At 33.2% G+C, this 12,321-nt stretch overlaps 1 protein-coding gene across 1 annotated transcript in view; it reads right to left on the bottom strand.

Annotated features, from left to right (window-relative positions):
- The window catches only part of DRGX (dorsal root ganglia homeobox), a 28,645-nt gene extending 17,675 nt beyond the window's left edge, over window positions 1-10,970 (bottom strand). Inside the window, exons 1-3 of the mRNA XM_072425026.1 lie at window positions 10,937-10,970; window positions 9,051-9,148; window positions 6,677-6,778 (exon numbers count right to left, since the gene is read on the bottom strand). Of these exons, the coding sequence (XP_072281127.1) occupies window positions 6,677-6,778; window positions 9,051-9,148; window positions 10,937-10,970 (234 nt within the window). The remainder of the gene's footprint in view (window positions 1-6,676; window positions 6,779-9,050; window positions 9,149-10,936) is intronic.
- Between the last annotated feature and the right edge of the window lie 1,351 nt (window positions 10,971-12,321).

Genomic DNA, 12,321 nt, shown 5'->3' with positions numbered 1-12,321 from the left:
GGGTAGAACAAATTGGGCGTACCCTCAGGGGAAACCCCAATAGGAGGTTCTGAGTCATGTTTATTATTTTTATGTTTTATGTCTGAGTTTAATTATATTTGATAAAATAGGGTGTATGTTTGACAGAATTATTTTTTGTATTGTTGGCTAATTTTGGTTAATGCTGGCCTGAAAAGTCCCGTTGCTTGGTGGTATTCCACAAATGTATATTTTGTATCTATCAGGGATGTGGCCATGTTGAAAATGGAGAGGTTGGATATCCTTATGTAATTATTAACAATCAGGTAGGATTGTTGCAAACCAACAAATCATGCACTGTTATTAAAATATAATGTCTAAAAAAACCTAATAACTGTCCCATGCATGACCACTTTTAGGCTTTGCATATTAAACAACTGATATTGCAAATCATGGGCTGGCTGACCTTTCTATGTGTTCTATACAGGTAATGATTATCTAAAAGTCAATTTTAGGTCATTTCAATGTTGTAGCATCAGTAAAATACTGGTTAAAGAACTCTAAAATATTAAGAACGCTGTGTAATAGTGTGCCAATTGTGATGCAAGGATGTGCAAAATCTACTTATTGCAGTTCTGACTTGAGGGTTACATTTGCCAATAAAGTCAGTAGTGGTAGTAGTGGTTACATAATTGTTCGTTGCTCAATGTGAATGAAGAGGATTTACAATCCAGGATTTAAAAAAAAAAAAATAACAATGTCCGTTGTATTTTTTAGGCAACTACAAAGAGAAAAAAGAAGATGGCACCGGATCGAGGTCAGTTGAGTATAACCGGGTTTAGTACTGCTTTAAATGGGACACCGAAACCTTTGTGTCCCCATGTTTTGTAAGCATGTGTGTGATAAAATGTAGTTTTGTCTCGATTTGTGAAATATTAGGTAAACCTATAGCAATTTGTTGTTCTTAAAGACAAATGAAATAGTGATCAAAATATGATGAAAATACCGGATGACTTATTCTACTTTACCAAGAAACCTTTAAAACCAAATCATTTAAACATCTGTAGGCAGGACAATTATCACCAGGCAAGCTTCTGTTTCTCTCTCTGTTTCTGTTTTTTTAGACAAAATATAGTATGCATGTATTCCAACATCAAATGACATTATCAAATAATGTTTTTACATAATTTTTGTATTTTTGTACTGCTGTATTATTTTTCCATGCTTTTATTAGACAATATATACAACAAAAATAAACAGTACATTTACTGAAGATTAAAGCAAAATTTCTGTCACATAAATTTTTTTTTACACTTTGAATTCAAAGATACTTAGGGCCTAATTCATTAAAGCTCTCCAAGACTGAAAAACATAAACTATCATAGGTAAATCTGAGTGATCCAGCAAACCTAGAATAGATCTAGTCCAGGATTGAAACATTTGCCAAATATTATTAAGAAAAGTATTACATGTTTGTTTGCTCACCCAGTATAGCTCATATTCTCCATTTCTTGGAGCGCTTCTGGCCTTTAATGTCTACTGTCCTGCTCTGTAGTACTTAAAAAGAAAAACACTGGCAGTAGTGTAGTCAGGGGCATTATCACAATTCTAAAAAACTGATGTAACCTGAAAGAGTGATTCCTGTGCTGTGGAGAACAGTCAGTGTGGCCATTACACTAACAGTGGGTAAGATGGTGATGGGTATGAATAAATAAAACCTGAGCCTACTCTACCTGGCATCAAGAGTGCAGTGGTGATGAATAAGTATCTTGGAGAGCAGGGATGTGGTGTATGTGACGTACAGAGTGAAGAGGTTAAGAGTAAGTAATGTACAGAGACTGTAACAAGTAAGTAGAGCACAGAGTGAACAAGTCAAAAGTTGTTAATGCACTCCATGCACAGGGAATCAGTATTGCACAGGGTGCAAAGGTGACGAGTGAGTAGTAGTGAGTGAGTGCAGGTCAAGAGAGAATAAAACGTGCAGGGGTGACAAGTAATACACAGAGTGTAGGGGGCAGGGTTTAGTGACATACAGAGAGCTGATGAGTTAACATAGTGCAAAGGGTTCGGAGGTCAAGAGTAAGCAATGTAAAGAGTGCAGGGATGCTGGGTAAATAATGTACAGATTGCAGATGTCAAGAGTTAGTAATAGATAGGGTGCAAAAATAATAGGTAATTATTATTACCAACGAACTTCCACTGATTATCCTCGATTGCCAATCAACCAAACACCTTCACACACACAGAGCCGCTTCCAGGAGACACACTCTGCAAGGGGTAGGGAAGAAAGGAAACTCTCTAGATTTATTGATGAAGCAAACTGAGTTTCCGCAAAATTAGTAGCAAATCATCATCATCTAGTGAGCTTGTGAGAATCATCATCCAGAGAATATGCTTGAAGTTTGGATAATATTTCTGAGATGATGTTTTTATTGTTTTCAATGTGATCAATAAAATGAACACAAAATTTGATCATTTGATTTTATTTGGATTGTAAAGACTATTTTTTAGTATGTTAAAGTCCCATCCATTTGTATTGTTTGTTATTAAAATGTATGGGATGTGGTAGCATGGTGATCATATATACCGATTGGAATAACATTTATTGTCTAGAAATTCTTATATACATATGACATTACTGCCCTTTACTCATTACTTATTATCTTTACAAAATGGACTCATTTGATACAATGTTATCTATTTTTTACAAATGTTTTTCACTGTTAAAAATGCTAAAAAAAATTTTGATTTTACCACATGTCTGAACAAGTGCTTATTGTTTACAGTACAGAAGTGAAGAACATCCCTGTAAAGAATCTATATAGGCTACTAATTGCCCAGTTTATCTCACTTAAATGGTGTAAGCTGAGGTGTAAGAACTATAATCACCAGGGAAAAGTCATCCTCAATTATTTGTTGCTCTGAACACATATTAATCCTTACACACCCTAAAATAAATGCAATATACTTAATTTACACAACTGAGCAAATAAGTGTCAAAATGCACAAAAGAACATCAATCTGTATTAAAGGATACAAGACAATTTATTAAGTCCAGGACATATAGCTAATATATATTACTGAGCGATTCATATTACAAATGCTCTGTCTATGCCACATTAATACTAATTTTTAAGATAAAGCCTAACAAAATGAATCTACAAAGAAATATCTATTTAAAATACTAGTTTAAATGTGATATGTGTAGCCACAGATCGCATAGAAAATTAGGCTTATATATCTTTTGATCATTTTATTCAAACCCAGTAAACACTGCAATTCTTTTTTAAAACAAATTTTCTAGTGAGTGAAAAGTTTACGATTAGTAAACTAACAGTTATATTGTAAAATTTGTATCCTCTATTCTCCACCTTTAGTAACTATAAAAAACAGTCATACAAAACATAAACAAAATCATAAAATTACATGTTTTAATCAATCACTCTTGTTTTATTTAAAATACTAGCATTTTCAGATGATCAATCATGAAAAGGGTGACATATAAAATGCAAGCCCTCAGCTGGTAAAATAAGAAATATAAGCAAGACTGGAAGTCAGACAGCGAGATAATGCTGAGCATGTGCTAAGAGTTGATACTCCCTCTTTCCTCTTTTTTTCCTGTGCAAGGAAATGGATGTTCTTTGATGCAATCTGGTACCTTAGAGACGCGGACAAATTAGTGTAGAACATTATCACTAGTTAATTATGAATGACCGATTAATCAAGCTAATCTAATATTCCACATTATGTTGATGTTATTAAAGTGCACAGTGAAAGTGACAGATAGCCTTCATTTGCTCTCAGTGGCCAAATGTGCTCTCTGAACTGATATCAGAATTTTGTCTGTGGTGGGGGGGGGAGGGAGGGGTGAAAGGCAGAAGATTTTGTGACTATTTAGAGCAAAAGGAAAAAAATGCATAGGAGACAACAGATATCTCCAGTACCCTGTACAATAATTAATCCCACTACTTACAATTTTGAGTAGTTTTACCGGAAATCCAAACTATATAAATTACACATACACACACAATATACATGTTTTTGTTTAAAATGTATGCCTTTATATTTATTTGCACCTTTAGTTCCTGTTTAGATATTAAAAAAATAAACTCGGCAAATGCTGTGACATATACTTGGTAACATGAGAAGGGGTCTGGCAACTGCATCCAAATGAACAAGAAGTTACCTTGTATAAGAATTGTCAATCTCAGTGAAAAAAAAACCTGCAGTGTTCTTGGGTGATGATATGCACCAGCATAGTAAGCAATAGGTTACAATCATATTTTATATAACCCTGAACAAGGGCAACATTTGTTGTTAGCACAATGTGTGAAACCGATTGAATTAGCACTGACATAAGGCTAGCAAATTTTTATGGTATTGTCTATGGTATTACATATACACACACATATAATAATAAATTCACTAATATTTTTTTGTTCCCCCAAATCTAGTCTCAAGTAAATTAATTTTTTTCTTCTTAGTAAAACCATATAAAAAAAATTGCTATGCCCCAGCAAACCCCTGGTCAGTTAGGTGGTAATTTAAAGTACTGAATTCTCCCTTGAACCTAATTTAGATGTTTGACAGACAGGTTTGCTAGACCTAAAACATCTTGGACACTGTAGTATATTGATATGTAAGCATTTCTGCATTGATTAGATCCACTGATGTGTTGTTTATGGTTTGATTTGCCGATGTTCTCTTTGTAAAACACTATGCTAACATCAAAATAATTGCCGGGGTTTGAATTAATCTTAGAATATAAATGAATAAATAAAAGAAAATTCTCAGTCAATTAAAAATACTGAATATGTGTTTATGCATATAGGTTAACATAATTAATTTTTCAGATTGTATACTATTGATCTATTAAGCACTAAATGTGCAGAAATACCAAGACATCCCATGGTAGGTACTTCAAGTAAATACTGAGGTATGTAATAAACAGTCTGCATCAGGCAGCTTTGGTACTTTGGTAAACTTCACTTACTACCCCTTGATTGAGTCTGCTTGGTGAACTAATTGATTAAAAGGCATTTGCCACAGAGGCAGCCATGGCCTGCTAAGCTTCCATAGTCACAAACATGCCAGTTTACCCAGACTTCAATGTTTGCATAACAATATATATATTAGCAATTTATACTGTGCCTTAGTGTATCATTGATCCTCTGCTTTTAGTACCCTTTTTATTTGTTTTCATCATTGTATCCCTATTAGAACAAGTAACAGTTAATATATTGGAAGTATTTTAAAAACATATATATGTATGGGGCCCTTAGAGCCAAACTACATGGGTGATTTGAATCCAGTGCTAATAAGTATATTTACTACTTTAGGCAACTACCTTATTTGTAAAACAAGAGAATGCAGCAATGCACCCATATTGTTTGATTAGATTTATGAATACAACCATCAGTAAAGCGCAAATAAATCCGGTTTATTATTATATTACTGCACCCTGAAATTAGCTCAGTACAGCAGGAAGACACTGCGTAATCATATGGATATGTACAAATGAGCAAATCAATTGGATTCCAGGCAGATTTTTCCAACCAGTAAGAAGCCTTGTACAGGTAAAAAGATTCCCTTATTTTTATTCCCTATGATTTTTAGGTACATAAAGGAAACTCATTTGGCAAGGAATATCAGTGTCTAAATGGCCTGACCCTATGCAGAGTCTAATTGCAATTACTTTGTACTTAAAACATAACTTAATATATGTATATATATACGATGTCTTCATTCCTTAATTGTGGCATAATAAAAAACTTATTTTTAACTAACTGCTAACTCGCTTTATATTTATTTTAGTGCAGTGAAGCTTCTAAAGATTCCCCACAATCCAGAAAATTGGTCTATGATTTTTATTTAACATCTAAAATTTGAAACATTAGATATCCTTTCTAATATTTCATAAGTATGTACTTTTTATTTAGTACTATAATCTATGTTCAGCTAAACCATTCTCAGAAGATCTACAGCCTAGAACAGGCAATCACGCTAACAGGTATGATGTTTATTTTTGAATAGGCTCCTGTGTAGAGTGATTTACTATAATAAGATGAGAATCTTAACTCTACGAATTGTAGTTGTGTTCACTTTAAATACTCAGTCATGTGTAGATGAATTAAATAAACAGGGATTTATAGTATATTTATATAGTATATTTTAGTAATTTACATAAAGGCTATAATTATTACTACACAGTATTTGCATTTGCAATTTACAATGTAATTTGCAATCTCCTTTGTCATATCACTAACTGTCACTAACCCTCATAGTCGAATGTCCCTACCATACTCATATGTCATTAATGCAGTCCAAGGACAATTTTTAAAGGGAAAGCCGATTAACCTAACTGTATGCTTTTTTTTGGGAGTGAAACTGGGGTACCCAGAGGAAACCCACACAGACACAGGGAGAACATACAAACTCCTTGCAGGTAGCATCTTGGCCAGGATTTGTAACCTAGAGCTGCAAAGGCCAGAGTGCTAACCACTGAGGCAACCATGCTGCCCACATATATCTTATTATTAATATTATTAATAATATATATATATCCTAATAGTAACCCAGTCTGTTCTTCTCTAGCATTCAACAAATTACCCAAGAGAATTTAAAATAAATATATTTTAAATCATAGTAATATTATACTGACACTGAAACCCCTTTTTTGATCATATAAATCACTGTTGCTGTGTTTGAGTTTACCTACCTGTACTCTGGCTTCAGTGAGATTAATTTTCATGGCAAGCTCTTCTCTGGTGAACACATCAGGATAGTGAGTTTGAGCAAACACAGCTTCCAATGCTTCAAGCTGGGGTAAAACAAGCAGATATCAGCAGGGTAAATTTTTCATTGCTAATTATAAGAATATTTCAAGGCAAAACAATGCAGGTGTTTTGATAGGAAAGGCCAAACATGAGATGGGGTTTAACAAGCTAAAAATATTAAATTGGTTCTTTTTTTTAATAATTAAACTTTAAATATTTCCATGCTGTTTTGTTACGTTAAGATGTTATAAAGGTATATGATGGCTCCTTGCCAAAGGAAAATGATGGGAAGCATATAAGATCATTTCACTACAAATGCACAATCAAGTTCAATGTTTTTAAATCCACTAATCATAATTATGTATTTAAAGTGAAAACTAGTTATATTTGCTCATGAAATAATGTAAATTACTGTTTAATTTTCCAGAATATTTTCAGGAGGACCTAGACTGTTCTGGTAACAAATATTACCTAATACTAACATAATTACTTGATATATTTCACATTTTTGGGGTTTTTTGCTAAAAGATGCGTGATGTTATTTGACAACCTTTGTTATTCCTATTCTTGTATAAAAGCTTTGTAAAAGTTGATATCAGAGAAAGCACACCCAAAATATTATTTTTGAAATGATCTTTATAATTTAGAGAAGAATGCATAAAACTAAATAATACATAAAATTTTAGCTGCTAAAATGTTATATGTATTGTAGATAATTAAAGTAAAGAATTTGTAGATAGATTTTTACATATTTCTAAATTAAATGTTTGTAGGTGGATTGTGACAGATATATTGATAAATAGACAGATAGATAGATAGATAGATAGATAGATAGATAGATAGATAGATAGAAAGATAGATATATAGATAGAAGAAGATAAAACCTAGGCATGAAAGCTAGGATTCAGCAAAGTTTGTTTTTGATAATTTTTTGGTTTTACCAAGAGCTATAAAAAATGTAACTATCCTTAACTATCTAGAGTATAACAATAACATATATAAGGTACAAACAATCAGTAAGACTTGAAAACGGTGTAGCTTACCTATCAGTCTAATTTAATTAATTTAATTAATTTTTTGGTCCTTTAAACTTACTTTTTTCGTCTGGATTTGCAAATATCAGTTTGAAATTAATTTACCAAATATTTTAAAAGTAAAAACAGTCTCTGACAGACACTGTAAAAGTGTTGCTAACCTAAATTAGTGAACCACTTTCTCGAAAAGCATGTCTACATGTGATAGATTATCCCTAAAATCTGTGGTATAAAAGAGCATTGCATAAAATGTGCATTGTCTGATTTCTTTCTCTCTCTCTCTTTTTATCCCTCTCCCCACTTCCAACCTGTAAATAAATAAATAAATAAAAATATATGTTTGTGTGTATATATATATATACAGAGAGAGAGAGCATTGCAGCTACCTATTCTATAGTCATATTGCATTTATCATTTTCATATCTACAAATGCAAGGAATGGTTTTAAATATCAAATAGAGATCTGTTTGTTTAAAAAATGGCACAATCATGGAAAAAAAAATCTTTGCTTGTACCCTTTAATCCAAAACAATGAAAATATTCTAATAAAATTCCCACAAGAGGTGCCACAAATAAATGTGACATTTAAGTAGAATACTGAAAATGTATTAAAAGACTATTTTAATTTCCTATGCAAGGTAGACAAGTGCATGCAATTGTTTTCTACAAAAATAATAACACTAACAGGAACATATGGCTGTTTTTAAAATCCAGGGTATTAGATTGTTGGATCAGTAACGCATTTTAATTTAGGAAGGTTAATGACAGCTTTTAAACTAAACCATGTTACTATTGATCTTACATTTCTGAAACAGTATTATTGTTTTACTGTTATTGGAAAAGCTCTGAATCATGTATCAGTTATCTAAAAAAGAACTATATTCCCCTTATACAACAAATCAGATTAGGGTTTTCATTTGCCAAGTGTCATTTTTCAATGTAGACTAAAAACTGGTAGCTAGGGGATGAAGGATGATCATATGATTATTTAGGCTTTCTTTAGATTTAATCAGATTCAATATAATATTGTTGGTGGTGTTAAAATATATAAATAATAAAAAAAATGAGTTACACCCCCAAAATAATGTTATGTTTTTCTTTCTGTCATATTACCTTTTTTTAGATAAATATTACTTAAAGTTTTGATATGTCCCTCCAATTATTCATGAAATTAGATGCTGAGACATCAAATATGCAAATTTAGCCTAAATCTGAGAAAAACTTTCAGATAGATATCTGTGCAATGTGCAAGAAATATTGAGGGGCTGAAATGGCATTCTACCTGTTGCAGAGTGAAGGTTGTTCTGTTCCTTCGCTGCTTTCTGCGCAGAAACCCTTCATCAAATTCAGCAGTGGAATGACTTGTAAAAGGAGATGATCCTACTGAAAAGAAAATATTATCATGGGTTGCCCGCTCCACAACACTACTATTTATACCTATCATGATTATCTAAGATACAATTGCACAGAAGTAAATGAATCTATCCAAAAATTCTAATTTGCCTAAAAGCACAATGAAACAGGTTTGCTTTATCCAACTTCTGTATTTTTGCACAATTAATTAGTTGATTGCTGTTTATTTTCAATAGATAATATGTTGCAATATTCTCTTCATATACAACCTACACATTATAATTTTAAAGCAAAAAAACACATTTATTTATATACATGTTTACTCAATATTTACACAACTTTATATATTGTATTTTAATTAAATACAGTTAAAAAAATATGTGATTCAAAAGCAAAGGTGAAAACTAAACCTAAACAGATCCCTTAGTAATTATCTTACTGTATATCACAGTATGGATAAATACATCAAGCAATAAAAAAGTAGATCATCCTAGTCTGTCTATAAAAATAGCATATAAAAAGCAGCAAGAAATTCCTGATATCAATATGGATTATTTTTCCTAAAGTTGTGACAATGAATAAACATTAAACCCTGCAAATCACACTTAACAATCCACTACATGCTGACCATTTTCTGAAGCTATCATCCAGTTCCACAAGCTCTTAATAATTTTGAACTAAATTCTTCAGGGAAACTTTGCTCAACTCACCAGGAATGATACTGTCTGCAGACCGAAATATAAATTATACTATGGGAAAAGAATTTTTGTGTTTGTGTTAACCAAAAAAAAATCCACAGATCCAATAAAAGATGGATGCATTAACAAAATGAAATATGTGGAGAAACTATTTTAAACAAGGGGTGATAGCCCATTGCAATAGCAGTACTATTGTCTCCAAATCAGATCAAAACGATTTTGGATTCAATTAAAGTAAGTAATTGATTGTATTTATTAATTAGCAGCTTGGTTTATTTTTCATGTTTGCTCCTGAGGCAGAAGTCCAGGCTTTTAATTGAGATGATATGTTTAACCCCTTGAGGACTGGCTAGAGTCAACAACAAACCCATATCCTGCCAACCCCCCAGGCATTTATGGCTTCAAATATTCTGTTGACGTATTTTTTTTTTTGCTTATTGCTTTTACAAGATGTTTGTAAAACAACATGAAAGATTGATGTTCTAGAAAGAACAGTGCTTTTGGCTGTGAGGATGTGACACAAGCCTGGACAGTGAACATCTGTGTCGCTCGATCTATCTCCTCTGCCCCCAGGCTCTTGTGAGCAGGTGGGAGAGGCCGGCTTTTCCCTGCACAAATCCCATTTACCTCCCCCAGCCTTTTACTGAAAGGATCGAGAGACTTTCTAGCCTGACTTCATATTTTATTCAACATTAGTGAGCTCTGCTAAACATTTGGAGGAAGCTCTGTAAATGAGAAGAAAGCTTTAAAATACCATATAGCTGTCAAGAAAAGATGATGGATTTCCTGGGGCTAGGATGTATGTCCTTCTGCTGCTAGCAGCACATTAAATGACGTTTAGGAAAGAGAGTTAAGTCAGGTAGCCCTAATTAAAATATATTTTTCAAATGTGTTTTACATCCTTTGTAATTTCACAGAATAGATCGGCAAACTTGAAATTAAATGGTTAATAATTGTATAGTTTTTGATATCAGGACAGCTCTAAACTTAGTTTATAATTCATAAAATGCCCAGATAAAAAAAGTGTGGCACCTACCTAGGTGTCCAGTGTTGGTGACAGTTATGTAAATAGAGGTGAACACATTTATAAGAAGGAACTTTGAGAGCTTGTACTCACCTTCCAGCTGAGGGGGGCAGTGGAAGTAAAACATCTCAATGGATTGCCACCTGAACATCAAAATAAGGTAGAAGCATTGAAAACAAACATAAAAGGTAACACACAGATAGATGATAAATAGGTAACAGATAAGACCCCATTAAACAAATTATGAATAAGATAGATAGATGACAGAAAGACCCATAGATAGATAGATAGATAGATAGATAGATAGATAGATAGATAGATAGATAGAAGGACAGACCAGCATAAAACAAATGATAGATTTATACCATATAGACCCACATAAAACAAACTATTAATAGATACCGGTAGATAACAGAAAGACCCCATAAAACAAAGTATTAATAGATAGATTGGTGAATAGGAATTATGATTAAGATAGATGATGGAAAGATCCCCATAAAAAATGATTAATAGATAGATGGATAGATAGATAGCAAAACAGATAGAAGATATAAGACGGAAAGACTCCATAAATCAATTCATTAGCTACCTAATACCATATACTTTGTATTAGAATCCAATAAAATTGTATCTGTTCAAGGCATAAGAAATGTCAATCTACTCATATACATAGAACTCATGTAAAGCGCTTTGATTGCATTCAAGACCAATTTCTCTATGATGATTTAAGGAAAAACTAATTAATTTCAGTTTCTTCTAGTATGCGATGCACAAACTTTTGTCGTGAAACGATCATAGCAAAAGTCTATTCTGCTTGCAGGGCAATGCCACCATTGCAGGGTGTCTCTTACCTGGATACAGATAAATTTTCTTTCTGAAGTTCACTTTTTTTCTGAAATGTGGATCGATGGATATGAGCCCCAGTATGCAGAATTAGAATACTAGTACTTAAACAACCCCGAGAACACTGGCATCAATCCTAAATAATAAATACATCTGAGATGGATCGGATCTTGCAGTAGAAGAACAACGCTGTGATTGTATGGCTGGGGAAGGTTCACTCTGATGATGATGATGGAGGTTAGTGGACCTTTTTGAGCAAGAGTTGGATTAAAGAAAGCAGGGAAAGAAGACGCAGAGTTTGGTAGGAACTGTCCTCCTCTTAGTGCTGACGGTTGGACAGAGTTTATGCTTGTCTGATAGGCCAGCTGTCTGCAGCTGGCTGACGCTTCCCTCGCCTTTCGGCACTTGCCTTTATAATCTCACGCATAATTGGCACTAATCGGATTATTTGCTGCGCTGCATACAGTCAGTAACATGGATAGGTCTGTTGGGTATCACTAATGAGTCACGAGGTGCAGCGCGTCACTTCTCAGTACACAGCAGCAGTTTAAAAGCCTTGCTCTTGCTCTTCTCAAAACACAGCAGAGCAGAGATCCCGAGTGGCTCTATGTTCTTAGAGAGGTTAGCCTGGAGTT

Source organism: Pyxicephalus adspersus, chromosome 10, assembly GCF_032062135.1.
Source record: "Pyxicephalus adspersus chromosome 10, UCB_Pads_2.0, whole genome shotgun sequence".
NCBI lineage: Eukaryota > Metazoa > Chordata > Amphibia > Anura > Pyxicephalidae > Pyxicephalus > Pyxicephalus adspersus.
This window is presented reverse-complemented; position numbering and strand designations above follow the sequence as displayed.